Genomic DNA, 27,692 nt, shown 5'->3' on the forward strand with positions numbered 1-27,692 from the left:
TTCCAGAGCAGAAAGGCGGATCCAAACAGCCTATTTTGTTCATTCCCAAAGTGGCATAAACTGTAATCCAAAGTGAGAATCTTCTAGGACCTGACTGGCACACTAGACCTCAGCCCAAGCTAGAGCACAGATTCTCACTAGGGAAGAGCAAATTCCAAATTTTTAACAAAACTCACCTTAGAATCTTGTGTGTTATACTTGTTTTCAATCCCGTAGATCTCCTGAAGAAGGTAGCTGACCCCATCTACCTGAATAGCAAACAGTGAAGTCCAAGAACAGGCTTACTACTGAGAGACAAGAGCGGAAGACCCACCTTTCCCCATGGTAACCCAGGACTACTGAGTCATCATGAAAAAACTCAAGGGCCACATAGATAAAGGATGTTTTATTTACTTATGTTTGCATTTGTCGGGGGAAAGAAAACCAAACGTTTAGTTCACCCACTATTATACCCAACAAGGAAGGTAAAATTTTACAAATGGACAGTATTTGTATTGCAGCTCATTACTACAGACAGTTACAAAAGGCATAGACTCAAAAGAGGATGGAAGGGTACGTGTCAACGTGTAAGTGTTCATTGTGTAAGAAAATTTCAGCTTGCCAGGCGGTGGTGGCGCACGCCTTTAACCCTAGCATTCAGGAGGCAGAGGCAGGTGAGTTCGAGGCCAGCCTGGTCTACAGAGTGAGTTCCAGGAAAGGCACAAAGCTACACAGAGAAACCCTGTCTCAAGAAACCAAAAAGAAAGAAAGAAAGAAAACTTCAGCTTAAGTACTATAAAAATAATGGTACAGACAGTCTCAAGTGCGGCTCAGTTGGGAGAGCATTTGCCCAGAAGGCATGAAGCCCCAGCAACACCTATAACCCCAGCAGTGGAGGACAGGGAATCAGAGGCTCAGTGTCATGCTCAGCGCCAGACTTGGTTTGAGGCCAGTCTGGGACATGAAACTGAACAAAAAGGAAGAGGAAATAATGGGCAAGGAAAGTGAGGAAGGGAGACGGGAAGGCTGGGACAGGTGCGCGGCACACGCCTGTAGACCCCACTGGGGAAGCTAAGCACAAGGACTGTCCTGAACTTGAGGCTAGCCTGGGCTACACAGCAAGCTACATAGCCAACCTCCATCTCCAGAAGAAAAGATAAAGACCGGAAGATGAGGGACGTCAGGACCTGGGAATGCACCGAGTGCACACCCATGGAGCCACCCTCATGTCTTTCTTCTATTTTATAATGAAAGATTTATTATTTTTATTCTATGTGTTTGTGTGTGTACTTGAGTGCACGTATGTGCACCATCTATATGCAGGTGTTCACGGAGGCCCCAAGAGAGCGTCAGGTTCCCTGGAACTGCAGTTACAGGCAGTTGTGAGTTACCTGGTGTGGGTGCTGGGGACTGAAGCAGGGTCCTTTGAGAGCCGCAAGTGATCTTAACCACTGAGCCATCTCTCCAGCTCCAGCCCTCCCATCTCTTTTAAAATTACTATTATTATTATTTATTATATGAGTATGGACACAGGCAGGTCATAGAGAATACGTGTGGTGGTTCAATGGACAGCTTTTAGGAATCGGTTCTCTCCTTTCCATCATAGGTTCAGAAATCAAACTCGGGTCACCAGACTTCTATGGCAAGAACCTTTACCCGCTGAGCCATCCTCAAACCTTGATTATCTGTGCCCGATCCCACTCCGTGAGACTGGGTCTCACTAGTGCCAAGGTGGCTCTCCCCTTCTCTTGAATTCCACCCTCCCTTCTGCGAGACTCACCTCTGCTCCCACAGACCTACTCTAGTTCTGACCTCCTACCCAACTCTCAATGTTCACAGTCTGTTGCTAATACTAACCTGGAAACAGGAAAATATATAAAACATTTTTCTGTAAAACTGTAGCTTTTAAACAGCCAGGCCTTCACCATGAGGCAACTCACCTAGGTTGGGCCTATACAGGTAATACCATGTACTCAGGATCTGTGGCTTTTTCTGCTTCTCTTAAAACTTTTTTTTTTTTTTTTTTTTTTTTTTTTGGTCTTTTTGAGACAGGGTTTCTCTGTGTAGTTTTGATGCCTATCCTGGATCTTGCTCTGTAGACCAGGCTGGCTTTGAACTCACAGAGATCCGCCTGGCTCTGCCTCCACCCAAGTGCTGGGTTTAAAGACACACCCAGCTTGATCACCCACCTCTTTAAAACCATCCTTTTTTCTTTTGTTGAGACAGGTTCTTACTTTGTAACTCAGGCTGGCCTAAAACTTATTGTAGCTGAGGCTGACCTAGAACTCCAGGTGATCCTCTAGCCTCTGCCTCCCTAAGGGTGAAATCACAGGCATCAGCCAGCACATGGCATCTCCTACCCTCTTTGCCACTGGCTGCACTTGTCCCCTCACTTCCATGACACTGCCTCCTCCTGTGTAAAAGCAGGGAATGTGGCAGGTGGCGGGGCTCTGCCTGCTAACAGACATGTGCAAACCTTGCTGGCCATCCTGGAGGCCGATGTCCAGTGAGCTGCACTTTAGAGAAGGAACGCTAGGACAGACTGTGCTGAGGGCGCTGGCTGGCTCGGAGTCAGACCCCATGTTTTATCCTTTGTTTGAAATGTCTCTCATCTTGGCATTTTAAGTAAAAAGAATTCTCCTTCACCCTATGCCAGGAGACAAATCTTCTTCTTTCACTTCTCGAGATAACTGTGCCCTGGGAGGCACCAACAATTCCCAAACAATAAAGGCGCTGCAAGTCAGCGCTTCTTTCAGACCACCCTAGCAGTTCCTAACAAAGTGCTCCTCTTCCAAAATCTTCTCCTTGGATTGAAAGAAAGAAAGAAGAAGAGGGAAGGAAACAAGAGTGTGCAGCTGTAAAGTTAAAAAACTCGTGAAAGAAAGGAAGGGCGAGGGTGAGTGTAAGAGCGTCTGGCTTTCGGAGACTTACCACTTGCTTCTGCTTGAGGGGCTTCACACAGAAGGTGCCATCTGTGTGCTGGAAGAAAAGCATGGCGTTACAACCCGGAGGGAGGCCAGGACACACTCTGCATTCTGTTGCTACGTTCTTATTACATGCTTGGCTGTGGTAGTTTGAATGTATTTGGCCCCCAAAATCTCATAGGGAGTGGTGCTATTAGGAGGTGTGGCCTTGTTGGAGGAAGTATGTCACTGTGGGTGCGAGCATTGAGTTTTCCGATGCTCAGGATACTTCCTGTTGCCTGCAAGATGTAGGACTCTCAGCTACCTCTCCAGCACCACATCTGCCTGCACACTGCCCCGCTCTCCATCAGGATAATGGACTGAACCGCTGAACTGTAAGTGAGCCACGTCAATTAGATGTTTTCTTTATAAGAGTTGCCATGGTCATGGTGTCTCTTCACAGCACAGAAACCCTAAGACACTGGGCATTCACAGAGAGGAGCAACAGACTTAGAACACAGCGAGAGTGGGGCAGTGACCAGCTAACCCACTCATCTGATGAAGAGGACACGGAAGATCGTGGCAGTGGGGTGGCAGAGCTAACCTTCCTGAGCACAGCCCCAATGTGACACTTTCAGCAGAGGGGCCTCATGAGAAAGAAGAGCAAACATATCATGAAGTTACCTACCTTCTCAAAAGTGCCCAGAAGCACATGGCAGTGGCCAAAATACTCTGAAAGAAACAGACACACATTAGAAGACCAAACAACACACCGCTAGCCCTCTCTCACATTCCTGTTTCTACAGAACCCACAGTTTGGTAAGCCAATGGTGCTGGGCTGCCACCACTAAGATCATGTTATAAATACCATTATAAACCCCACCCCTCATAGCAGGATGGGAAAGGAAAGAACATAGACCGGTCTGACTGAGACCCACAGGGGTGTGTGGTTCTAGTCACAACTTCCGCTGGGATGGTACCACAGGAGGAGAGTGGACATAGCAAAGAAGAAAAAAGTCCCCTACCATCGCCTTCATCCACCACAGCATGCACCACCAAAGGATAAACCTCCCGGTCCAGATCAAAGCCAAGCTGCAGGAAGACAAGGAAAACACAGAGGACGCCACATGTTTGAATGCTCATCGGTGGATCAGAAGGGGAGGTGCGGCTCAGAAACACTACCTCATCTCTGCCCCCATCCATCAAACTCCCTACCCTAGTCTGTTTAACTGACAGGCATCTGTTTCATTGAGTTAAAGGTCCCTAACCTTTCTATAGCTCTGTTTTTCTTTTCTTTCTTTTTCTTTTCTTCTCTTTTAAGATTTATTTATTTTGTATACAGCATGTATGACTGCAGGCCAGAAGAGGGCACCAGATCTCATTACAGATGGTTGTGAGCCACCTTGTGGTTGCTGGGAATTGAACTCAGGACCCCTGGAAGAGCAGTCAGTGCTCTTAACCTCTGAGCCATCTCTCCGCAGCCCCCCCCCCTCCATTTTCCTTTAACCATGGCTTTTTCTCACAGCACCCTCAGCTACCAGGCTACTTTGGCATAGGAAAGTGAACAAGGATAAGCAGACCTTTGAAAGGCATGAAGGGACCAGAGGCTTGACAGCAGAGCATGGCGTTCCAGCTTCTGGACAGAGCCCCTGCTGCTGGTGTGCATCCTAGGGAAGAGCCTGGGCCTTCCTGGAGTGATGGGGGACAGCTTACCTCCTCTTCTGCCCACTCGGAGGGGTCCACAGTGTGGGACGGCAGGCAGAACTGCTGGCACACCCCTCGCTTGTAGTGCACGGTCTCCGACTGCAGGCTGCTGTCTTTTGGAATGTAGCTACGGATAACGGGGGGAGCAGAGCTGAAGTCAGAATTCAGTCCAGACAGTCCACAGGTCCCATGTCTCACGCCTGTTCTCAATTTCCAACAGCACTAATTCAGGAAAGACCTTCTTCTTTTTACTCTAGCCTGGACTATTACTGGGCTCATATGCTTAATCCTTACATCCACAGGAAGGAAACTAAAATAAAGAGTAAAGATTGGGGAAAAAAATTAAATTCAAGGTCTAGATCCTGCCTGACTGTAGAAAAGAATGTTCTCCTTCCTGGATGGGCACGAAGACTGGGAAGCAAGCAGCTTACCTGCTGTGTCTTACCTGGCAATACCATTTTGGAATTCTTCAGTGGCCTGATAGTAGATGGTGATGGCGACCCGGGCATCTGTGTCAAAGGTGAACTCGACATTGTAGTAGACCTTAGCTCTGCCTGCCTCTTCTCCATGGCTCTTCACTTCTTCAGCACATCTGGGAAATCACAATCCCCCCAGTCACAATCCCTGCTTTGGGGGCAGTGGGTCAGGATTTTTATTATTGTTATTTTGGTTTTTTGCTTTTATTTTTTGAAACAGTGTTTCTCTGTGTAGCCCTGACTGTCCTGGAACCTGCTCTGTAGACCAGGCTGACCTGAGATCTGCCTTCCTCTGCCTCCAGAGTGCTGGGATTAAAGGCGTGTGTCCCCACAGCCCAGATGGATCAGAATTTTAAGACTTACTCTTTGGGCTGGAGAGGTAGCTCAGTGGTATAAAGAGCAACGGTTGCTCTTCTGAGGGCCCAGGTTCAATTCCTAGCACTCCACATGGCAGCTCACAACTGTCATTCAGGCAAAACATCAAACACTGGATGGTGTTAGCACATGCCTTTAATCCCAGTACTTAAGAGGCAGAGGCAGAGGGAATCTCTGAGTTCAAGGTCAGCCTGATCTACTACAGAATGAGCTCCAGGACAGCCAGGCTACACATAGAAACCATCTCAAAGAACAAAACAAACAAACCACTCTCACTTTTTTTAACCCCCCAAGACAACATTACTACTTGGCTGTGTCACCGCCGCCGCCATTACATGTTTGTGTCTTTACTGTAACTATCACAGTGTTGCATGTTGGGGACGTTTAGGCTATGTACTAATTCCTCCAGGCTCTACTGAATGAACGTCTGTGTGAGTGCTTGTGCCAGGGTCTGTTGTTTTTCTTTAATCAAGGTATTCATCAGATGCCTGAGTTCCCACAAGGCTCACTAGACATCAGCACGCCTACCTCCTTCCCTTTCCTCCTCCATACTGCAGCTTCTGGACACACACACAGCATGAACCTCATTTCTAAATCGCACACCCAGCTAGTGAGTCTTGATTTGTCATTCTAGGTACCATCTACTGACTTTCTATTACAGACATGGTTTGTCTCCTTCCTCACTCTGACCCACGGCGGAGCTCTGCCATTCCCATGCTGCAGGAAAATCACAACCCTGTTAGTACAGCACCTAGAGCCTACATGGCTGTGATTTCATAAACACTGTTTATAGCGTGACACAGAATAAGCTATGGTCGCTTTCTTTTCCTGTGGAACGCCCCGAAGGGAGGACTCCTTGGTCTTTTGAGTCCTTTGGTTTCTTACATACTCATCCTGAATTTCGATCCAAACTCTCCGATAGCTATCTGCACTCATAGAGACATCCAGATGCATAGTTGGTCCACTTAGTTTGACACACACACACACACACACACACACACACCTCAGAGAGTCTTTCAGTGAAGCCCAGGTTGGCCTCAAACAATATTCTCCTCCCTCCACCTCCTGACTGCTGAAACTATGAGTGTACATCACCATGGCCAACTTAAAACAGGAATTTATATCCCTAATTCAAACATCTCATTACTACATAGCTTGTTAGGGTATCTTCAAACTTCCCCTTCCCCTTAACAATAGTTCTTTTTTTTCTTTGTTTTAGATCCATAGACTAGAGATAATATTTAAAATACCCGAGCAGGTAAAAAGTTCTTTCTGCACAGAACAGTGCTCACGTTTCAAATAACACAAGCATGACAAGGGCTCATCTTAGGGCCCGTGCCTCCGCAGTGCCTGGCAGCTAGCCTCCAGCAGGAGGCTGGGGCCTGGCAGAAGCTGTTCTTCCACTCTCTTAGAGTGTCTGTCGCCCCTGCAAGCAGAGGGGCACCTGGGACCTGGCCTGAGCCTCAGGAACTTACTTGACGAGTCTCAGTGTGTCCTTTCGGATGTTGATGAGGCTTCTCAGAGTCTTCACAGGTTCTTGGGGAGGTGGGGCAGCGTAAGGGAACTATCAGAAACAAAGTGGGAGAAGCAGTGTGTTTATAAAGACCATAACTATCCCCAACTGGAGCAGGGGAGAGGGAACTGTGAGGAGAGGCCAGGAGGAGGAGCTGAACTCCTAACTGAGGAGGCAGTCTCTATCATAGGCAGTCAGCTTGTCTAAGGTCACTGCTATGGGAAAACCAGGACTCAATATGGTGTTCAAAAAAGCAAGATTTATCTGCTTTTTTCCCTTTATATGAAACTTTATTTGGGTTAGTGTTCAACTCTTGGAGAACTAATTAGGAAAAAAAAAAAAAGCCAACTCCTACTGAAATTCTAAATACCAAAGGACTTACTGTGGCCAAGTTAACCACAAAAAGCTTTTCCATTTGACCTCAGGTGACAGGGGGAAGCTGCAAGCCCTTTTCCTCAGGGAGGACACAGTTTCCTAAGGATTTGGGGCTGAGGATAAGGAGAACTCCATCAAGTGTACAGGGCAGAAGCTTGCAAGGGCATGGGGGGGGCGGTCGGTGGAAGCTGAAGACTGGCTACATCACTGGAATACTTCTTTCCCCATCTGGACCTTTGATTCAGAGTTCTGAGACAGTGACAGAGGGGAAACAGAAAACCTCTCCTGGAGATGATAACAACGTGCTCTCAGTACCTCGTTCTTTAGGCAATACAACTCAAGGATCTCTCAACATGCTTCATGATGTAATGTGTTCTAAGAGAGTGAAGGGTACTCTTCACTGCTGGGATATCACAGAACATACTTACACACACTAACAGCTATGAGTAGGCTAGGTCATCTTATAGGACTACGGCCATAAACACTGACCGTCCCTGATGGAACTGTCATCAGGCTGTGACTATGGTTCATAAGAAGCCCACTGGTCTCAGTAGCTTTGCAGTATATTATGGGTCTCCTAGCTCAAAAACTGTACCTCCACAGTGCTGGTATCAGAAAACAGGACATCATGTTATATTCTATCACGCCTTCAGACATTGACTGAAAGTGGTTATTTTACTGAGAAAACAACCCTTTTGTTGTTGTTGTTTTTTGTTTTTCGAGACAGGGTTTCTCCGTGTAGCTTTGCACCTTTCCTGGAACCCACAGTGTAGCCCAGGCTGGCCTCAAACTCAGAGATCCTCCTGACTCTGCTGGTGAGAAAACAACTTAATACAAAACAAAGTACATCTGACTTTCAATGCTGTCAGTGTGATTGCTGGTAATTCACATATTTGAATATGACACTTAAAAAAACACATTCAGTGGGGCAATGGTGGAGCATGCCTTTAATTTCAGCCCTTGGAGGTAGAGACAGGCCAATCTCTCTGAGTTTGAGGCCAGGCCGATCTACATAGTGAGTTTCAGGAAAGTCAAGGCAACACAGTGAGACCCTGACCCCACCTCCCACCCCCAAAAAAAGAAAAAGAAAAGAAACATTAAATGTCTAAACCAAAGAGTAGCACAGTTTTAAAACATTCAGGTGGGTGTGGGGGACATGCCTGTAACACCTGCACAGGGGAGGTAGAGAGGCAGGAGTAAGAGGCTGAAGATGATCTTAAGGTACATGGTGAGTTCCAGGCCAGGCTTGCCTATAAGACCTTTGGCTCAAAAAGAAAAAGGAGGCCACGAGTGATGGCAAATGCCTTTAATTCCAGCACTTTGGAGGCAGAGGCAGGAGGATCTCAGTGAGTTCAAGGCCAGCCTGGTCTACATACTGAGCTCCAGGACAGCCTTGACTGACTACAAAGAGAAAACCTGTCCAAATCAAAAGAGAAAAGAAAAGAAAGGGAGTAGTAATTGTCTTCAGCGATGCCGTCACCGGTTAGCTGTCCATGCTGCAGTAGATAACACCCACCCGTGTTGATGCCGTCAACTCCAAACTCAGGGATCAGGGAAAGGGGGTGGGGGAGAGGAGCAGGAAGAGAGGGAGAGGGAGGAGGAGGAGCGGGAGGAAGGGGAGGAGGAGAAAGAGCAGGGGGAGGAGGAGGAAGGGGAGCAGAGGGAAAGGTTGCTGGGAAGAAGAGGCTCTGTGGGAAGGGAAATGGGGCTAAGAGAGGGGAATGGGTGAACATGATCAAAATACACTGTACACATGTATGAAATTGTGGATCAATTTTTACCACCACCCCCAAAAGTTCCTCCAAAATCATCTATCTAAATTATTTGCATTCAAATTGCCTACTTTGTAGGTATTACATACAAAAAATACATTACATAAAATTTTATTTTGTAGGTGTTTTTGAGACAGTATTTTGTTCTTTGGCTTTGCAGCCCAGGCTGGCCTTGAACACTCACATTCTCTTGCCTCAGCCTCCTGGATAGTTTAGATTATGGACATGCACCACAATGCATAGCTGGCAACTATTTTACTTATTTTATTTTTGGTTTTCTCTGTGTAGTTCTGGCTGTCCTGGAACTCATTCTGTAGACCAAGGTGGCCTTGAACTCACGAGATCCGCCTGCCTCCTGAGTGCAGAACTAAAGGTGTGCACCACCAGACTCGGGGCTTATTTTGATTATTGTTTTAAATTTGCGTTACATTTCATTTGTTTTATGCAGGGTTGTGGGGCACACGTGCCACAGCATATGCACGTGGGGTGGGGGTGAGAAGACAACTTGCAAGACCAGTTCTCTCCTTCCACCAGGGAGGGCCCAGGGAGGAGCTAACTGGGGGTTGGAAGCTGGTGCCTTTCCCTGCCAAGTAACCTCTCTGGCCTCTACCTTTTGCTTTGTTCTGTTTCTTGAGACAGTGTCTCATGTAGCCCAGGATGACCTCAAACTTCTGGTCCTCCTGCCTCTCAGCCTCTCAAGTGCTGGGATTACAGGCGTGTGTCACCACAACCAGCTACAAAAGTTTTTTTGTTGACACATAAGCAAATGTGTGTGTGTGTGTGTGTGTGTGTGTATTATAACTGAAAGCTGCTTTTTAATGACAAAGCATTATATGATCAAGCAGAAAACTTTAAAAACAAAATGAACAAGATCAGTCATAATTTTATCACTCACAATATCAAAGTTAATAAACAATGTTTTTTCAGAACATATTTATTTCTGCCTCCTTCTTTACTGTCTCACAGTATATATGATTGGAGGGTCTCCTTTCACTTATAAGCACATGGCAAACATGGGCACCACGCAGAGATGACCGCATGCTTTATTTAACCAGTTGGTTTTACTTCTTTGCTGGCATGTGTTCTGGACGCCCTTGTCCCTGCATTCTGCATGCTTATTTGATTATTTCTTTGGGAGAAATTCCTAGGAGTGGAATTACTGGATCAAAGAGTAAGCATACTTTTAAGACTTTAAAAGCCATTTTGCCATACAGCTCTGCGAGCAGCCTGACAGGAGGCATTAATACAGGGAAACGGAAATTCTCGTCTAGCTCCCATCTGTGGCCCATTTCTTCACCCCCTACTTCCTAGGCTGCCATACTAAAGGGATTTAAAACAATTTTAAATAAGCTTAAGCAAAAAGTAATTAGGCAGGAAAATCTGACACAAACACTCAGTCTATTCTAAAGCCAAAATAAATGACTTTGGGATTAAAATTTTTTTCTGAAGTAGCAAAGTTAATCATTTCATTTGTACAGACACTAGGCCCTTTTTAAAAAAACTCTTCAGAGAAACCCAGAGCCCTGATATAAAGAGCTTTAAGGACCCTTATTTATTTGTTTGTTTGTTTTTGAGATGGTATCCTGTAACTCGCTCTGTAGACCAGGCTGGCCTCAAACTCACAGAGATCCGGCTGCTTCTGTCTCCTGAGTGCTGGGATTAAAAGCATGTACTACCACTGCCTAGCTTTATGTAGTGAAATTTAATGGGCTTATGAAGGGTCCCTAAATACTGGATGAAGGAAGGCTCAGGTAGCCTCAATCTAACTTTTTAACCAGAAAACTTTGGTAACAACAAATCCCCCTAGTGGGATCATGTGGATAATTTTCATATAACAAAAAAAGAGAATATAAGTGAACATTTAACTGAGTACCTCCTATGTGCCATGCGTCATGTGGAAATATTCTCCCCCCACCCCACTTTAACTACTTCAGTGTGTATGTATATGTTTCTGTGTGTGTGTGTGTGTGTGTGTGTGTGTGTGTGTGTGTGTGTGTGTGTGAAGGGACAGCTTCAGCTAGTACTCCTTAGGAATCATCCACATTTTTTTGAGACAGGGTCTCTCACTGGTCTGGAGCTCATTGATTTGGCTAGTCAGGTGGCCAGTGGGCCCTGAGGACCCTCACTGGGGTTACGATCAAGTGCCATGCCCAGCTTTTTATGCACTCTTGGAACTAACTTCAGGTCCTCAGTACTTTTTCTTTTAGTTTTTAAGAATTATGCCAGGCTGTGGTGGCGCACGCCTTAAATCTCAGTACTCGGGAGGCAGAGGAAGGCAGATCTCTGTGAGTTTGAGGCCAGTCTGGTCTAAATTCCAGGATAGCCAGGGCTACTCAAAGAAACCCTGTCTCGAAAAACAAAAACAAATAAACATTGTGGTAAAACATACATTACATGAAATTTACATTTTAACTACTTCCATGCACACAGTCCTGTGGCATTGGTTATATTCACATGTATGTTATTCCGTAGCCACCATCCAGTCCTAGGTCAATATACTCTTATTTCCTATTCCTAAAATGAGTCATGTCTCCTCTCTCATCCCTGTGAGCTCCTGAAGGAGAGACCAACAGAGAAGAGAAGCTCAATCTGATGGCCTACTGAACACATGAAGAATGTCAATATTAACACCCTCACCTGGTAGATAAAGAGACAGACCAGGCTAGGTGTACAGCTCCGTGGGAGAGCACGTGACTAGCATGTGCAAGGCTTGGATTCAGTCCCTGCTACCATAAAAAGAAAAAAGAAAGCAGCTGAGACTCAGAAGGTCCCAGAGCTAAGGAGCGGTGGTGAGTAGAACCATGATTGGAACAGCCGAGCATGTAGAAAAAAATCCAACCATTTCAAACAGTACCAAGCTCCACCACGCAGGTTCTGGAACTGGTCAAAACACTCTGGACCAGGCCTTGTGCTTAGACAGCAGCAGGTACAAAAGCACAGAGCGGCCCCTACTTCTGCACGTTAACAAGAGCATGGGAGGTCTCCACTGACAACAGCTTTCTTAGAGCCAGCGTGTCCAACCTCTTTGTCTGTGAGACCTAACCGAGACTGCAGACGACAGCAACGTATGGAGGACACTGCCAGCAGCTTGCCTCAAATGCACAAAGATGTGTGACTGATGGACATTTCTGAAGCATGGTAATTCTCCCCTAAGGGTTTCAGTGTTGTTGGTTTTTGTTTTGTTTCATTTTGTTTTTGTTGCTGTTGTTTGAAACGGTTTCTCTGTATAGCCCTGGCTGTCCTGGATCTGTAGACCAGGCTGGCCTCGAACTCAGACCCGCCTGCCTCTGCCTCCCGAGTGCTGGGATTAAAGGTGTGTGCCACCACCCGACCACCCTAATCTGTTTTCTAAGAGCAAAGGCGTCTGTCTACCCATTTCTTCAGCATTCTCACTGCATTTGAGTACTGACCTGGACAGAAAACAAAGGGATAAGCTGCAAACTGAATCGAAGAATGACTGAAATCCCAAACACTGTGAACCCAGCACAGGAGTGTAGTGGATGGCTATTTGAGCCATGCCCTGAAGCACCGCCCCTAGTAACAGTTACACCTGCCTACGACCTTAAGGTACCTGCCCCAGGGGCATGGCCGCCTGGGGACCCTTAAGACCTGGGATGCACGTAAGCAGCCCCCTCTTGGCTACCTCATAATTGGATGCTGAGATCTTGGACCATGAGGAGCATAATTCCAGTTGGACCAGAGACCTCACATAGCGGACCTAGGGGCCTGCCAATCAAGGCACCACTGCCGGTGTCTGAAGGGCAAGTTTCTCTTCAGCCTTTCGCCTGGTGTCATTTCCTAGTACAAGCTTCTTGCATCAACAAAGTGCCACCTGGTGCCCAAAGATGGAACTGCTATTTTAGGCCCTCATCTGAACAGGTGCTCAGTGTCTGCACTTTCGTATAAATGTAAGCAATCACACACTCTGAATCTTGTTTTTAATCAGGCTCACTTCAAATATCTTGTTAACTGCACTTAAACCAAATGAAAAAATTCATTTCTTGCCATAGAAAAAATGGTAACACTACATGTTAGATAAGAACAAAACTGTCTGGGTACAGTGGCATGTGCTTCTAATCATAGCATTTTGGAGGTGGAGGCAGGAGGATCAGAACTCAAGGACAACCTCAGCTACACAGGAATTCTGAGGCCAAGATGGGTTCAAAAACAAAATAAAACACAAAACCAGAGACCAATATTTTACTCCATTTGCAAAGTACTGAGCAATCCGAGTTGTCCATTAAAAAAGACTATAATTCATTCATAAAATAAATAATTCACTTCAATAAAGTTTTATTTGTGTGTATGTGGAGGAGCCAGAATAAAGTGTCATATTCCCAGGAGCTGGAGTTGCAGGCAGTGTGAGCCAGCCAATATGAGTGCCAGGAATCCAACTCTGGTCCAGTGGAAGAGGAGCAAGTACTCTCAGAGTTGGGCCTTTTCTCCAGCCCCAGTGGAAAGTTTTTTCAAGCAGCTCATGACTTTCTGTGCTCTTGGAGGCTGGTCTGTTCATACACACACAGCATGAACAGTGTGAGCTGTGGACTGTCCCTGTAGATCCTCAGAAAGACTCAGTGTGCAGGTTTGTTTGTTTGTTTGTTTGTTTTTCCGACTACTTCATTGATCAGACTGTTCCAGCCTTTCTCCATGTGATGAAGACCATTCATATGTTTTGGCCCACCTGTGAATAGGTCACAGGAGGGGCACTGGAGAGCTGGCTCAGTAGTTAAGAATACTTGTTCCTCTTAAATTCGACTTGGGTTTAATTCCTGGCACCCACATGTGTCTAGTCCCAGGGAATCCGATGTGCTCTTGTGATATTCATGGTGCACATACACACATGCAGACAAAACATTCATACACATAAAATAATAAAAATAAATAATAAAATCCAGGTGGTAGTGGTAAATGCCCTTAATCCCAGCACTCGGGAGGCAGAGGCAGGCGGATCTCCATGAGTTCAAGTCCAGCCTGGTCTACATAGTGAATTCTAGGACAGGCACCAAAACTACACAGAGAAACTTTGTCTCAAAATACCATAATAATAATAATAAAATCTAAACAAATAATAAAAACAAATGGTTGAACCAGTATGTATTCCAGTTAAAACTTAAAGAATTTCAGTTCAATCCCTAGTGTCTAAAAGAAGAAAGAAATGCCAGGTGGTGTTGTTGTATGCCTTTAATCCCAACACTCCGAGAAGCAGATGGATCTCACTGAGTTTGAGTCCAGCCTGGTCTACAGAGTGAGTTCCAGGAGAGAACTCCAAAGCTACACAGAGAAACCCTGTCTACAAAAACAAAAACAAAAATAGAAAAAGAAAGAAAGAAAAAGAGAATAAACACTTTGAACAACTCTAGAAATAAAGGAAGTTGTCAAGATGAGGCAGTAAGAGCTGAGTAGTAGTAGTGGTGGTGGTGGCGGTGGCGGTGGCGGTGGCGGTGGCAGCGCATGCCTTTAATTCCAGTACTCGGGAGGCAGAGGCAGGCGGATCTCTGTGAGTTCGAGGCCAGCCTGGTCTACAGAGTGAGTTCCAGGATAGCCAGGGCTACACAGGAGCAGTAAGAAAGTACTCGGAGCTTGCTTATGAGCGCTGAGCTACAACCCTGGCTGCATCTGCCTCTGCTGTTCTTGCCCACTTAGTGTCTGGCTCCACAATTCTGAAGCTCTGGAGGGCCGAGAATCACATGGGGTCATTTCAGTACCACCTCAGAGCTCTGCTACTACAGTTCTGATGCAGCTGCTCTGAGATGGGGACAAGGAATCTACATTTTGCATAAACATACCAACTGATTTTACAGCACACGGGTCAGAGACAATACTGGAGGAACAAACATTGCCATTCTGTATCTCACTGTGTTTTGCTGTGGACTAAGATACATTTGTATGAGGCTCTTTTTTTAGAGTAAATGTTTCCTTACCTAAATAAAGCAAGGAATGCTTATTAGAAAAAGATGTAAGTGTGGTGGAACTAGAGACAATTCACAGAGAAGCACCCTCTCCAAGCACATCACAGGGCACACACAGTTCCTGTGTTTAGGCCCCGACAGCCCGAACCTTGTGAACCTCCTGCTTCAGCCTCCCATGTGCTCTGAGGACAGCAGTGCACAGCCAGGCCAATTCATACATGTGCTTTTGGACTTCCTTGGCTTATTTTTAAGTTATTTCATTATTTCTTTATGTGTATAGGTTTGGTTTTTTTTCTGCAAGTATTTGTACCATATGCATGCCTGGGGCGTTGCAGAGGACAGAAGAGGGCTTTTAAAAAACGTGGGTTTTTGTTTTGTTTTGCTTTTGGTGTTTTGCTTGCATGTATGTCTGTGCATCACATGTATGCCTGGTGCCCACAGAGACCAGAAAGGGCATCGGACCCCCTGGAATTGGAGTTACAGACAGTTGTCAGCTACCATGTGGGTGCTGGGATCCTCTGGAAGAGCAGCCAGTGCTGTTAACCACTGAGCCATCTCTCCAGCCCCATAATGTTAACATCTTATGTAATAGAAGTTATAAATCCAGAAAGCTATTAACTCATCTACAAATCTTCAAATTTCCCCACTTTCCCCACTAATAGCCTTCTTACTCAAATTTCATATGACATTCCCCCTCCAAGCTTGTATAATACAATTTTTTGAACATACAGAAAAGTTTAAGGAATTCTGTATTGGTAAACAGAACATCACCTGGAATCTACATTAACACACACAAGTTAGGTGTATACACATTCCTTTAATCCCAGAACCTGGGAGGCAGAGGCAGGCAGATCTCTGTGAGTTCAGGCTAGCCTGGTCTACAGAGCGAGTTCCAGGATAGCCAGAACTACATACTCTGCCTTGGAAGCAAGCAAGCAAGCAAGCAAGCAAGCAAGCAACAAACAATATGATACAACCCAGCTTGGTGGTATACCTCTGTAATCCCAGCACTTGGGAGGTGGAGGCAGAGGATCAGGAGTTCAAGGCTACAGAGTAAGCTAAAGACCAACCTGGGCTATATCAGACTTATCTGGGGGGGGGGGGGACAGGACAAAGTATGTTTGTTACTGTGTGCTCTGTCCCTTAGAGTATACTGGTCTTTAATAGATTAGTTAAATAATTCTTTTTTTTTTTTAAATTAATTTATTTATTATGTATACAGTGTTCTGCTTGCGTATATCCCTTCAGGCCAGAAGAGGGAGCCAGATCTCATTACAGATGGTTGTGAGCCACCATGTGGTTGCTGGGAGTTGAACTCAGGACCTCTGGAAGAACAGCCAGTGCTCTTAACCTCTGAGCCATCTCTCCAGCCCCTAGTTAAATAATCTTTAAAAATAATGGTCCATTTTTATTTGATGCCTAATTTTCCTCTGCTTTCTCTACTTCCAATCCCTTGGCTATGGATGCCCAGAGCTTCCCAGGACTACTTTTTGACTGATGATGCTTTAGAATGTTTCAGTGGAGAACAGTTTAGTCTCCACTTGAAAACTGTGATGTAAATATGGATTGCCTATTAAACCAGCCATGTCCCTGAGACAGACTACCACGCCTACTGCAGACCAGAATACTGTGTTCTGAACCAAATGCAATAAACTCCCTTTGCACTTATTTTCTGCCAGTCTTAACAGCAGTTTAGGAGGATGTAGTCACAAAACCAACAAGATGCAAAAACTTCCTTTTCACTCAAAACCATCAAGGTGACCCCAAGTGTCACAGGATGACTTTAAACAAAAACACTGTTTGGATTTAGCAGCTATCTAAGACATTCACGCAAGAAAGCACTCTCTATTGTCCACTTTCTACCCTGCAGGGTCTCCTGGAAGTAAGCACGCAGGACCAATGTCACAGCTATATGACATCACACCTAATGCTAATTTTCTAAAATGTTTAATTAAGCAATTATCCAATTAAGCAATTCTCTGTTAACATAATAGGTAACAAGAATGTGAAAACATCCTATCTCAGAGCAAGGCAAACAAAATCATGCACATCTTGCTTAATGACATCCAGGGGAGGTTTCTCTTTCTTCTTAGGCTCTGGGTTTTGACTTAGCACAGCTATGGGAACTGCTTATGACAAACAAAACCCTGATTCCAGGTCCCTGTGAGAAGACACCTCCCCCTCAGCAGACTGAAACACTACCCAGTTGTACTGCGATTCTAAGATTGCCCTGCAGGAGACAGGTTACTTTAGTTACAAAGGCTTCTTGACTAAGACCAACTAATTTTAGGTGGAGATAAAATGCGGAAAGCAGACACAGTCATCTCTTCCTTCCAGTGATTGGTAAATCATGACTAATGGTCAGAAGCACTTCTTTCAGACAAGCTACCCTTCCTCCACACACACTTCCTGACTCTCCTAGTAACACAGCTCACAAACAAAAATCTACTTTCAAAGAGGCAATTCTGAAATGCCTGACATTGTACATGAAGCATATGCTTAGAGAGGCAAATACCAGGGCCAGCTGAGATAGGATTTTAAACAAGTACACACACACACACGAAGATATCCTGAAGTTCCTAGGATATAAATCTCATCTCTGGCTGTAGGAAAGAGAAGTACTATGAAAATCAGAAATAATTAATTCTGTAAGTCAATTATGTGTCGGATCCCAGCTACTGTTGCTGGCCTGTGCCTCTGGAGATGCAGCCATCGGAAGAAAGCCATTACTAAATCATTAACTATGAGACTGCATTTTCTCTAGCTGGTCCTGAAATAAAGATATCCTGTAGTGGGTAGCCATTCCAGCTTTGATCTGGAAGTTCCAACCCCCACTGAGGCTTCAGTAACTGTCATGCCTACAAGGCGGGGCCGAGAGAGGACCCTGAAGACCCGAGATCTGGATGTGCCCGGCTCTTGGTTCCTGGACCCTGGACCAGAAGGTAGACGGAGCAGAGTTCTCCAGAGAACACCGCTGGACTGTACCACACCTTTCCCAGGCCCTGTAGCCTATCCCTTCACTTGTAAGTTACCCCACAAAATAAACCTCCCTTTTAACTACGTGGAGTGGCCTTAATAATTTCACTTAAAATAAAAAAGTCACAGTGTATGTCTCCTAGTTTTACTTTCCAAGTTATTAAAATAAAGATGTGGTGGAACTGATAAACATCTACTCTGAAGCTAATTTAACAAGGTGTTATTGGCTTCATCTTGTCCTGCAAAGCTCCTGAGTCTTTTGAAAGTCCTGACTGCCCTTCAGACATCCCCCAAGAACAATGAACAGCCAAGGTTAAATCAACCGGCTGAATTATTTTCTTTGGCTTTTTTTCTTTTTCTTTTTCTTTTTAAGGTTTATTTATTATATATACAGTGTTCTGTCTGCATGCCAGAAGAGGGCGCCAGATATCATTACAGATGGTTGTGAGCCACCATGTGGTTGCTGGGAATTGAACTCAGGACCTCTGGAAGAGCAGCCAGTGCTCTTAACCACTGAGCCATCTCTCCAGCCCTGTTGTTTTTTTTCAAAATAGGGTTTCTCTATGTAGCCCTGGCTATGTAGTGCTGAAATTCGCTATGTAGGCCAAGCTGGCCTTGAACTCACAGAGATCCATCTACCCCTGCCTCCCAAGTGCTAGGATCAAAGGCGTGTGCCGCTGCCGCCGCCGCCGCCGCCGCCGCCGCCGCCGCCGCCGCCGCCGCCGCCGCTGCCGCCGCCGCCGCCGCCGCCACCACCACCAGGCTTTTCTTTGGTTTTTATAAAAGTCTAAGATGGTTTAAGTCATGTACACTGAAACCTAGTAGCTACAGTCGTATATTCTAGATGGTCAAAGTCAGAGACAAAAATTCAGACCTCACACTATATAAAGTTCAGGACACATGGGCTTCTCCCTCACCCTGGGGTCTATCCTCTTCTTTCCTGAGCACTCTGGATTTCTTTGTATTCATCACCGCTCAAGCCACCCTTATGAGTCCCCCCAACTCCTTGAGCCATATCCTTCAATACCACCAACTCTGATTGAGTAAGGACTTATTCCTTGCAGGCCATTAGGGTCCTGGGCTTTAGCTGGGCATGATGGCTCATGCCTGTAATCTCAGTACTTCAGAAACAGTTTGAGAGTAGCCTGATCTGATTAGGAGACCTTGTCTCAACAGACAGACAGACAAAGGGCTATGCTCCAAATGTAAGCAAGGTGCAAAGCAAAGACAGTACAACAGGTAACTTTTTAAGAAGCAATTCATGGGCCAGCAAGATGGCTCTGTGGGTGAAGGCACTCGATGCCAAGCCTGACAGCTGGCGTTCCATCTCAAGTACCCGCCCAAATGGGGAGAGGAAACCAACTCCTGGGAGCTGCCCTCTGACCTCCATGGGAGTGTTGTAGCACGTGGACCCCCATCTCACCACACACACCACAAACACACATAAAAAAGTCCCCAGTAAGTAAATGGAATAAAAAGAAGTAATTCATAGCACTTATTTCCCAGCGTCAGTAGTAGAGCTTTACTTGATCATTTCCAGCCTGGCCATTGGCACAAAGGCTCTTTTATGCTGGGTAACAATCTGTGAAAACACACAGCGGTGCTCGCTCCGGCAGCACACAGACTAAAATCGGAACGGTACAGAGAAGAGCGCCATGGCCCCTGCGCAAGGATGACACACAAATCCGTGAAGAGTTCCATATTACACACACACACACACACACACACACACACACACACACACACACACAGCTCCTAATTAAGCAGAAGTCAAAAGTTCAGCAAGAGGATTAATTGACTGGCCTCTAGTAAACTATGAAAAGGAGGTGATTTACAGTAGATTAACCTCTACCTTCTGGACCAAGTGATCAAGATTGATCGGTAGTGGGTCAGGAATACTGTGTACCTTTGAAGTAATGTAATAAGAAGGACATCGCGGCATTCTTCAAAATCTGCGACCCTGCAGGTATGGTGGCGCACACCTTTAGTGCTGGTGCTCTGGAGGCTGAGGAGGCCTGATCTCTGTGAGTTCAAGGCCACCTTGGTCTACATAGTGAAACCCTATCTAAAAAAAAAAAAATTAAAATAAAAAACCTGTAACCTTGAAACAGTTCACAGGAAAACAAGATCTACCAGTAGAAGGTGTGTGTAGACAAGTTGCTTTAGCTTACCAAGCCTCCATTTCCTTAAGAATAAAACATATAGTGAGAAGTTACCTGATAATTTATGGGATTAAAGTTTGTATTAATCAAGAAGGGGCCAACGAGAAGGCTCAGTGGGTAAAGTCATCAGATGCCAAACCTGATGACCCAGGACCCACAGGGAAGGAGAGCACTCCCGAAGGCAGTCCTCTCACATCTTCTTGCATATGTAATGAATGGTGTGCACACAAAGTAAATGAATACATTTATTTTAAAATTATAAAAAACCAGCTGGGCGGGGGTTGTGCACGCCTTTAATCCCAGCACTTCGAAGGCAGAGGCAGGTGGATCTCTGTGAGTTCGAGGCCAGGACAAGCACCAAAACTACACAGAGAAACTCTGTCTCAAAAAAACCAAAACCAAACCAAAACAAAACAAACAAAAAAAACCACTTAAGTTTTCCCAATTGGATGTAACTGGGAGTGGAGGGTAATGTCTGCTAATTGATGTCAGATGAGGAAAAACATAATCTTAGTTTGCAGTATACACTATTTGCTGTGCTTTTTTCATACAGTGAACAACAACTTTGCTGTAAAGTAAACAAAAATTCACAAATATATATATATTCTTTCTTTCTTTTCCAAGACAGGTTTTCTCTGGGTAGCCTTGGCTGTCCTGGAACTTGTTCTGTAGACCAGGCTGGCCTCTGACTCAGAGATCTGCCTGTCTCTGCCTCCCAAGTGCTGGGATTAAAGGCGTGCGCCACCACTGCCTGCCTCACAAAAATATTAAGGGGCTGGAGAGATGGCTTATCAGTTAAGAGTGCTTGCTGCTCTTGCAGAGAACCAGGGTTCAGTCCCCAGCACCAGCATGGTGGCTCCCATCTGCCTGTAACTCCAGTCCCAGAGGGTCGACACCCTCTTCAGGCTTCAACAGTCTCTTGCACACAAGTAATGCACTTAAACTTACACAGGCAAACACAGGCACACAAGAACAAATTAATTAATCTTTAAAGATTATAGTAAGTAGAACACATGGCTCAGTACAGTTAATTCATATATTAGTTCTGCCCTCTAAGGAAAAAAGTGTATGACTAATTTCTGTATAATCAGAGCTCCTATTTCATTGGCCTATGGACAGGCAGGCCTGAGCTAGAGAATGAAGTAAGGAAGTCCCTTAGGGTGCTGTTTAAATGTTACCTGTTAGACTTTTTGGCCCAGAAGACTTAGCTTTTATAGCCTTTAGTAGAACTGTCTTATTAAAATTTACTGTATCTGCTGGGCAGTGGTGGTGGCACACACCTTTAATCCCAGCACTTGGGAGGCAGAGGCAGGGAGATCTCACTGAGTTCAAGGCCAGCCTGGTCTACAAAGTTAGTTCCAGGACAGCCAGGACTGTTTCACAGAGAAAATCTTTCTTTAAAAAAAGAAAGAGAAAAAGAAAAATTGCTGGGTGTGGTGGTATATATAATCCCAGCATTCAGAAGGCAGAAGCAGAGAGATCACAAGTTCAAAGTCTGAGAGGCACCCAAAAAAAAGAAAAAGAAAAAAAAGGCAGAAAAATTAACCACAATTTTCTTTGAAATGTAACACCAATAAGCAGTTTCCCGTAAGGGACCACAACGGCACCAGGAAATGGGTGAGAGTGTACTCGTTTCAGATGTTTCAGAGACATTTCGAGGAAATTCCTACCCCCAGATGTTTCAGAGCTTGTCTGCTGAACTCCACAGCAGCTCTCTGCCTCAGCAGCTCTTCCCAGGCAGAGCGACGCACACTTGTGTAAGAGTGTCTACGCTTGAGTTAGTTTCCACCTTCCCCTGTGCACCACAGCTGTGTGTGTGTGTGTGTGTGTGTGTGTGTGTGTGTGTGTGTGTGTGACAGTGTAAGCTTTAGGGAAAACCCGCTTCGAGCTCACTTCTGTCCCACCGTGTGATGAGATTAGCACACACAGAAACATGCTGGAGGAATGACTGTGTTAGTGACAGATCTTCAGAAGAGTACAGTACGTGCCCAGTGTGACACACTAAACTGTGAACACTTGCCTCTCAGACTCAAGGGCACATGTGCACAATTAACACTCACAAAATAACTGAAGTGAGGAAGGGTTACCAGGCAGTGTTGTTTGTTTTTTGTGACAAGGTCTTGCTATGCAGCCTGGCTGGCCTCAAACTCACTCCATAGACCAAATTAGTCTTGAACTTGGAGCAATCCTCCCACCTCTGCCTCTTCAGTTCTGAGTGTGCCACAGTACTGGACCTGTGGAACAATATTTATTGAGTTTATTTGGTACTTAACATTTAAGCTAAGTGATTTAAAAGTCCAAGTGTGACACCAGAAGTCAGAAGATCGGGACCTGGCCTCTGTTCTCTCACTGACTTGATAGAGGACACTCCAGACAAGCCACTATACATGTCTCTGGACATGTGTCCCCATCTGCACAACAAAATTTACAGTCCTGTCTATCTTACAGGGAGACTGAGATCAAGTGAAAAATGCTGTGAGAGGTGTGTCACAGAAATAGAGGCTCTCATCAGTGACCAACGGTGATGACTCAGAACGCCTGCTTTTTTGTTTTTTCTCTTTCATAATGCCACTCTGAGGGTGCCTGCACACATGTGCAAATACACACACATACACACACACTTAAAAATATCAAAAAACAAATCTTAAAAGAATATGCAAATGAAATAAAGGCAATTAAATAAAATATAAGCAATTAAATATTCCTTATCTATAAATCCAGAGTACTTGGAGTAAATGCAATTAGAATGTCCTTTACTTTGCTGTAATCTGGAGAGACTACAGGTTTTCCCCAAAATGTTGGAGTTTAGCCTCTGGGGCTGAGAAGCAAATTTCCAACAGAGATATAAATTCCAACACCTGTCAAGTGTCAGGCCTTGAATCCCAGCACTCAGGAGTTTGAGGCAGGCAGAGCTCTGTGAGTCCAGGTTAGCCAGGACTACATTGTAAGAGACTATTTCAAAAGAGAGAGAGGAAAGGTACTGTCTTAGTTGGGATTCCTAGTACTGTGATAAAACCATGACCAAAAGAACTTGGAGAGGAAAGGTTTATTTCATCTCACAACTGTCAGATTGAGGGAAGTCATGTGGTGGGGCATTTTCTCAATCGAGGTTCTACTCCTGAGATAACTCCAGCTTGTGTCAAGTAAGGAACAAACAAAAACTAAAACCAAGATTTCCAAACTCTCAACACCCCTGAGTCACCCTTCCCGCCTGTCCCCCAGGCACTGGCAGCCCTGGGTCTGTTTCCTATCCTCATAGTTTGGCTCTCTGCAGATGACAAAACACATTCCTTCCAATGTTTAAATACAACAGCCAAAGGCCCCATTTGCTAGGCACAGAGCACTGTACATTAAGCTGCCAGGGGTACATTAGGAGAAGCAGGAGAGCCAGCGCCTAATGGGTGAGAAGGCAGAGAATTCCCTACAGCCTAGGACAGCTCTGCAGGCCCCACTGAAAGCAGGAATCTTTCAGTGAGATGTGAAGCCACCAGAAGTCCAAAGACAAAAGTCTTCACGGGTTGTCTTATACAGATAGTCTGGTGTCTTCTTCCATGGTGGTACACTTGACATGGTTAAATTTCCTGTCCTTTTAGATGAACTTTGGCACCAAAAAATCAACCACAAATGTGGTGTGCATCCATAATCCTAGTCCTAGGGAGGTTAAGGCAAATCAGCAGATGAAGATAAGCCTTAATTACAAGCGATCCTTTCTTCAAAAAAAAAAAAAACTTGAACATCAAACATCAATTACTGTAACTAACTACAAGTTAATGAAGATTAAGTTCCTATTTATTTATTTATTTATTTTTGAGCAGGGTCTCTCTACATAGCCTTGGCTGTCCTAGAACTTACTCTGTAGACCAGGCTGGCCTCGAACTCACAAAGATCCACCTGCCTCAGCCTCCTTAGTCCTAGGGTTAAAGGCACGCACCACACCCAGCCTCAGAATAAATTCCTGCTACCCTGGAAGCCTGAGTTTCTGTGGAGCACTCTCCCCTGTGAGGTTTGGTGTGATGCTACCCTGCCTTATTTTGCGGCTAGTGAAATACTGAGTCCTCTCACCACACTCTGCACAGCTGGGCAAGCACCAATGGCAGCTCAGAAAGCATGACAACGTGGAAGAGGGATGGAGAAGCAGCTGTGACAAGACCCAACAGGGTGAACCGCTCGTCACTTTCAATTAGTAACATTGTAACAGAAAATGACACTGCCGCTATTAAACATTTTAAGCAGAATCTTTTAGAAAGCAACTCCTTGTCCTGTAGTTTGGAAGCCTGAACTATATTGTTTATTCAATTCCCCAATGAAGGCAACAAACTACTTATGTATAGTTTACATTTTAAACTAGATGTATGTGGGGTTAACTCTCATTCCTGAAGTGTAGCTTGGAGAGCTGGTGGAAACTGTCAAGTCAAGCAGTGCTTCTCACTCGGACCACACAGATCTGAAACGTGAACTGCGCGTGAACACCTTCAGTCACCACAGCAGCACATGTGTGTGCTGAAGGACAGTACAGGGATTAAAAATGCCTAGGAAGCTGGGCGCCACTGGCCTACGCCTTTAATCCCAGCACTCAGGAGGCAGAGCCAGGAGGATCTCTATGAGTTCGAGGCCAGCCTGGTCTACAAAACAAGGATCCAGGACAGGCACCAAAACTACACAGAGAAACCCTGTCTCAAAAACAAAAACAAAAACAAAAAAACCTGCCTAGGAAGAATCAACCCATGAGGGGATTGGGGGCGGGATCGGGGGGGGGGGGGGGGGGGAGGGAGAGAGACTGGGAGAAGAAATGACTAAGTAAGACTCTAGATGGCAGAAACTACCTGTAGTCAGACTCAGAAGTTGCCGGGACATGATGGTGGGAGACTTGAATCCTAGCACCTAGGAGTCTAAGGCAGGAGAGGAGCACCAAGCTCAAAGCCAGCCAGGTCTGTATATCAAGACTGTCTCAGAACAAAACAAAACAGCAGAGGTTCCTGCAGATGGGATTTTGGAGGTGGATTACCCAGCAGATAGTGAAGAGGATCCACTGTGGGGCATGGGTATGATAGATGGTCCCTGGCATTCTGTGAATTTTTCTGCAAGGTGAAGGGAGACAGGGGCCATGTGACCATTTAATGCACTCGCTGGTTAGGAGAGATGGTTACAGCAAAACTGTAGAGTGAACGGTGGTTATTAAAAGCCAGGCATGCAAGCCGTGAGTGGTGGCACACACCTTTAATCCCAGTACTTGGGAGGCAAAGACAGCTCTCTATGAGTTCAAGGCAAGCCTGGTCTACAAAGCAAGTTCCAAGACACCCAGGACTACACAGAGAAACCCTGTCTCAATAAAACAAAAAACAAACAAACAAAAAAAGGAGAGAGAGCAGACATGTATCAAAAAGAGAAAATGGCAATCAACAATGTAGAGCCAACTCTACAACATCCAGAAAGCCTTCTCTGGCAATATTGAAACACAATCATCTCCTGCAGGCACAAGACAATGTTTAAGAGCAGCAGAATTTAGGCTGCACACCTGTGATCCCGGAACCTGGGAGCCTAAGGCAGGAGTTCAAGGCCACCTTAAACTATACAAGGAAATCCTGGCTCAAAACAAAACTACATCCTGGGGATGTAGCTCAGTTAATTGGCAGAATGCTCACCCTGCATGCAAGGCAGAACATAAAGTTATAGACATGGTGGTGCATACCTGTGATCTCAGCTCTTGGGAGGTGGAAGCAGGAGGATCTGGAGTTCAAGTGAGTTGTAGGCTAGCCTGAGACACAAGACACAGACAGACAGGTGACAAGTGGGAATGAAAGAAGAAAGGCTGAGGAGTTAAGCACAGGCTGGCCTCTCAGTGAAGACAAGTCTGCTATGTGAAGGGCCTTTGAGTGAACTCTAACACTTGAGATGGAGATGCCTGGGTATATTTACTGGAAAATCCCAGATTTCCAGATTCACCGGGTCTGTGGGTCTGTGAAGAGGGCCACTCGCTCTCCCTGAAAATAGAGGACCAGCCCTTACCCTTCTCCTCTTTGCTCAACGACACACGACACAGTAAGTGTAACAATTGATAAGGCAACACTTGCCCTACAGACCTGGCCCCACTTGGCCTCCTGGCCACCCCACCCTATCACATATCAGTAAGAGAGGAGGGATTTATTTATTTATTTATTTATTTATTTATTTATTTTATGTCAGAGGTGTTGAGGGACCTGAATAATACATCCCCTGGCAGGCCATGAAGGAATGGGAAATGTGATGAAGAAGCATTCAAAAATCTCTACACAGAGGAGCAGCATCCTAGAACAGAACTCACTAGCTGGCTATATCCTTTGGGAGGGCCCAGAAGATGCCGCTGTCGCTACAGTCCAGATTCTACCTCTCCTATTGGTTATCAGCACAGAATCATCTCCTACACATCAGTGATCCATGTGCTCTTCACTCCTGCTGAGACCTGGGGTCTTATTTGAATAACTGGTCATCTGTACTCATTCTCACAATTCACTTTATGTCATCAGAGTTCCTTCAGAATGTATATTAATTGGTCTCCAATTAAACACCTGCTGGTGAGGAGCTGAAGAGAAGAACCACCTGTTAAGAGCCTTCCTTCTTGCAGAGGACCTGGGTTCAGTTCCCAGCACTCACACGGTGGTTTATAACTGTCTGTGACTCCAGTGCCAGGTTATCCACCACTGTCTTCTGCCCTCTGAGGCCACTGCATGCATGTGGCACACATACATGCATGCAGGCGAAACACTCATACATGTAAAATAAAAATATCTTAAAAGTTGCCAGGTGGTGGTAGCGCACACTTTTAATTCCAGCACTCGGGAGGCAGAGGCAGGTGGATCTCTGGATCTCTGAGTTTGAGGCCAGCCTGGTCTACAGATCGAGTTCCAGGACAGCCAGGCTACACAGAGAAACCCTGTATCAAAACCCACCCCACATGAGAGAGAGAGAGAGAGAGAGAGAGAGAGAGAGAGAGAGAGAGGAGAATGTTAAAAAAAAAAAAAAGAAAGAAAGGAAAGAGGCAGGAGTTGGAGCTCAGTAGTAGAAAGCTTACTTAGCATCCAAGAGTCCTGGGTTTAATGTGAGCAATGCAAAGATAAAAAGAAAAATCAGACATAATTTCTTCTCTTCTTCCTTCTTCCAGTGAGTATAATATGTCTGTAATTTAAAGTGGTTTTAAATTCCTACACAGCTAAGGCAATGCACTAAATAGCTAGTATAGCTAGTATACACACTCCATGTTCCTCATTCACCCCAGTAAGTCATTCCCAGAGCTTCTTCCCTCTGTCTCAAATATCCAGGCTCCTACTGCGACCTCTTTCTATCATTTTAATTCACAAAACTAACCCCCAAAGTCTATGTATCAGACAGATAAAACTATACTATCTGATGATTCAAAGCATGCAACGTCCTATTTCACTAACCTCAGCCAACCCAGAATCCTGTCTCTCCTGTCTCTCTGTCTGTGTGTGTGTGTGTGTGTGTGTGTGTGTGTGTGTGTGTGTGTGTTTTGTTTTTTTAGACAAAGTCTCATTCTGTAGCTCATGCTTGACT

The 27,692-nt window shown here is 45.3% G+C and overlaps 1 protein-coding gene and 1 non-coding gene across 4 annotated transcripts in view; one reads left to right on the top strand and one right to left on the bottom strand.

Moving 5' to 3' along the window:
* The window catches only part of Rnf157 (ring finger protein 157), a 73,959-nt gene that overhangs the window by 20,560 nt on the left and 25,707 nt on the right, over nt 1-27,692 (bottom strand). For all 3 annotated transcript variants that reach the window (XM_076543777.1, XM_076543776.1, XM_076543778.1), the window contains exons 3-9: nt 6,913-7,001; nt 5,032-5,178; nt 4,596-4,713; nt 3,908-3,974; nt 3,571-3,614; nt 2,911-2,958; nt 177-248 (exon numbers count right to left, since the gene is read on the bottom strand). In XM_076543777.1, coding sequence (XP_076399892.1) covers nt 177-248; nt 2,911-2,958; nt 3,571-3,614; nt 3,908-3,974; nt 4,596-4,713; nt 5,032-5,178; nt 6,913-7,001 — 585 coding nt within the window. The remainder of the gene's footprint in view (nt 1-176; nt 249-2,910; nt 2,959-3,570; nt 3,615-3,907; nt 3,975-4,595; nt 4,714-5,031; nt 5,179-6,912; nt 7,002-27,692) is intronic.
* LOC121831858 (U6 spliceosomal RNA) lies at nt 19,583-19,689 on the top strand. Its single transcript, XR_006075461.1, has one exon. It is a non-coding gene; the product is annotated as a U6 spliceosomal RNA (small nuclear RNA).

The sequence above is a fragment of the Peromyscus maniculatus genome, chromosome 8, assembly GCF_049852395.1.
Source record: "Peromyscus maniculatus bairdii isolate BWxNUB_F1_BW_parent chromosome 8, HU_Pman_BW_mat_3.1, whole genome shotgun sequence".
In the NCBI taxonomy this organism is placed as follows: Eukaryota; Metazoa; Chordata; class Mammalia; order Rodentia; family Cricetidae; genus Peromyscus; species Peromyscus maniculatus.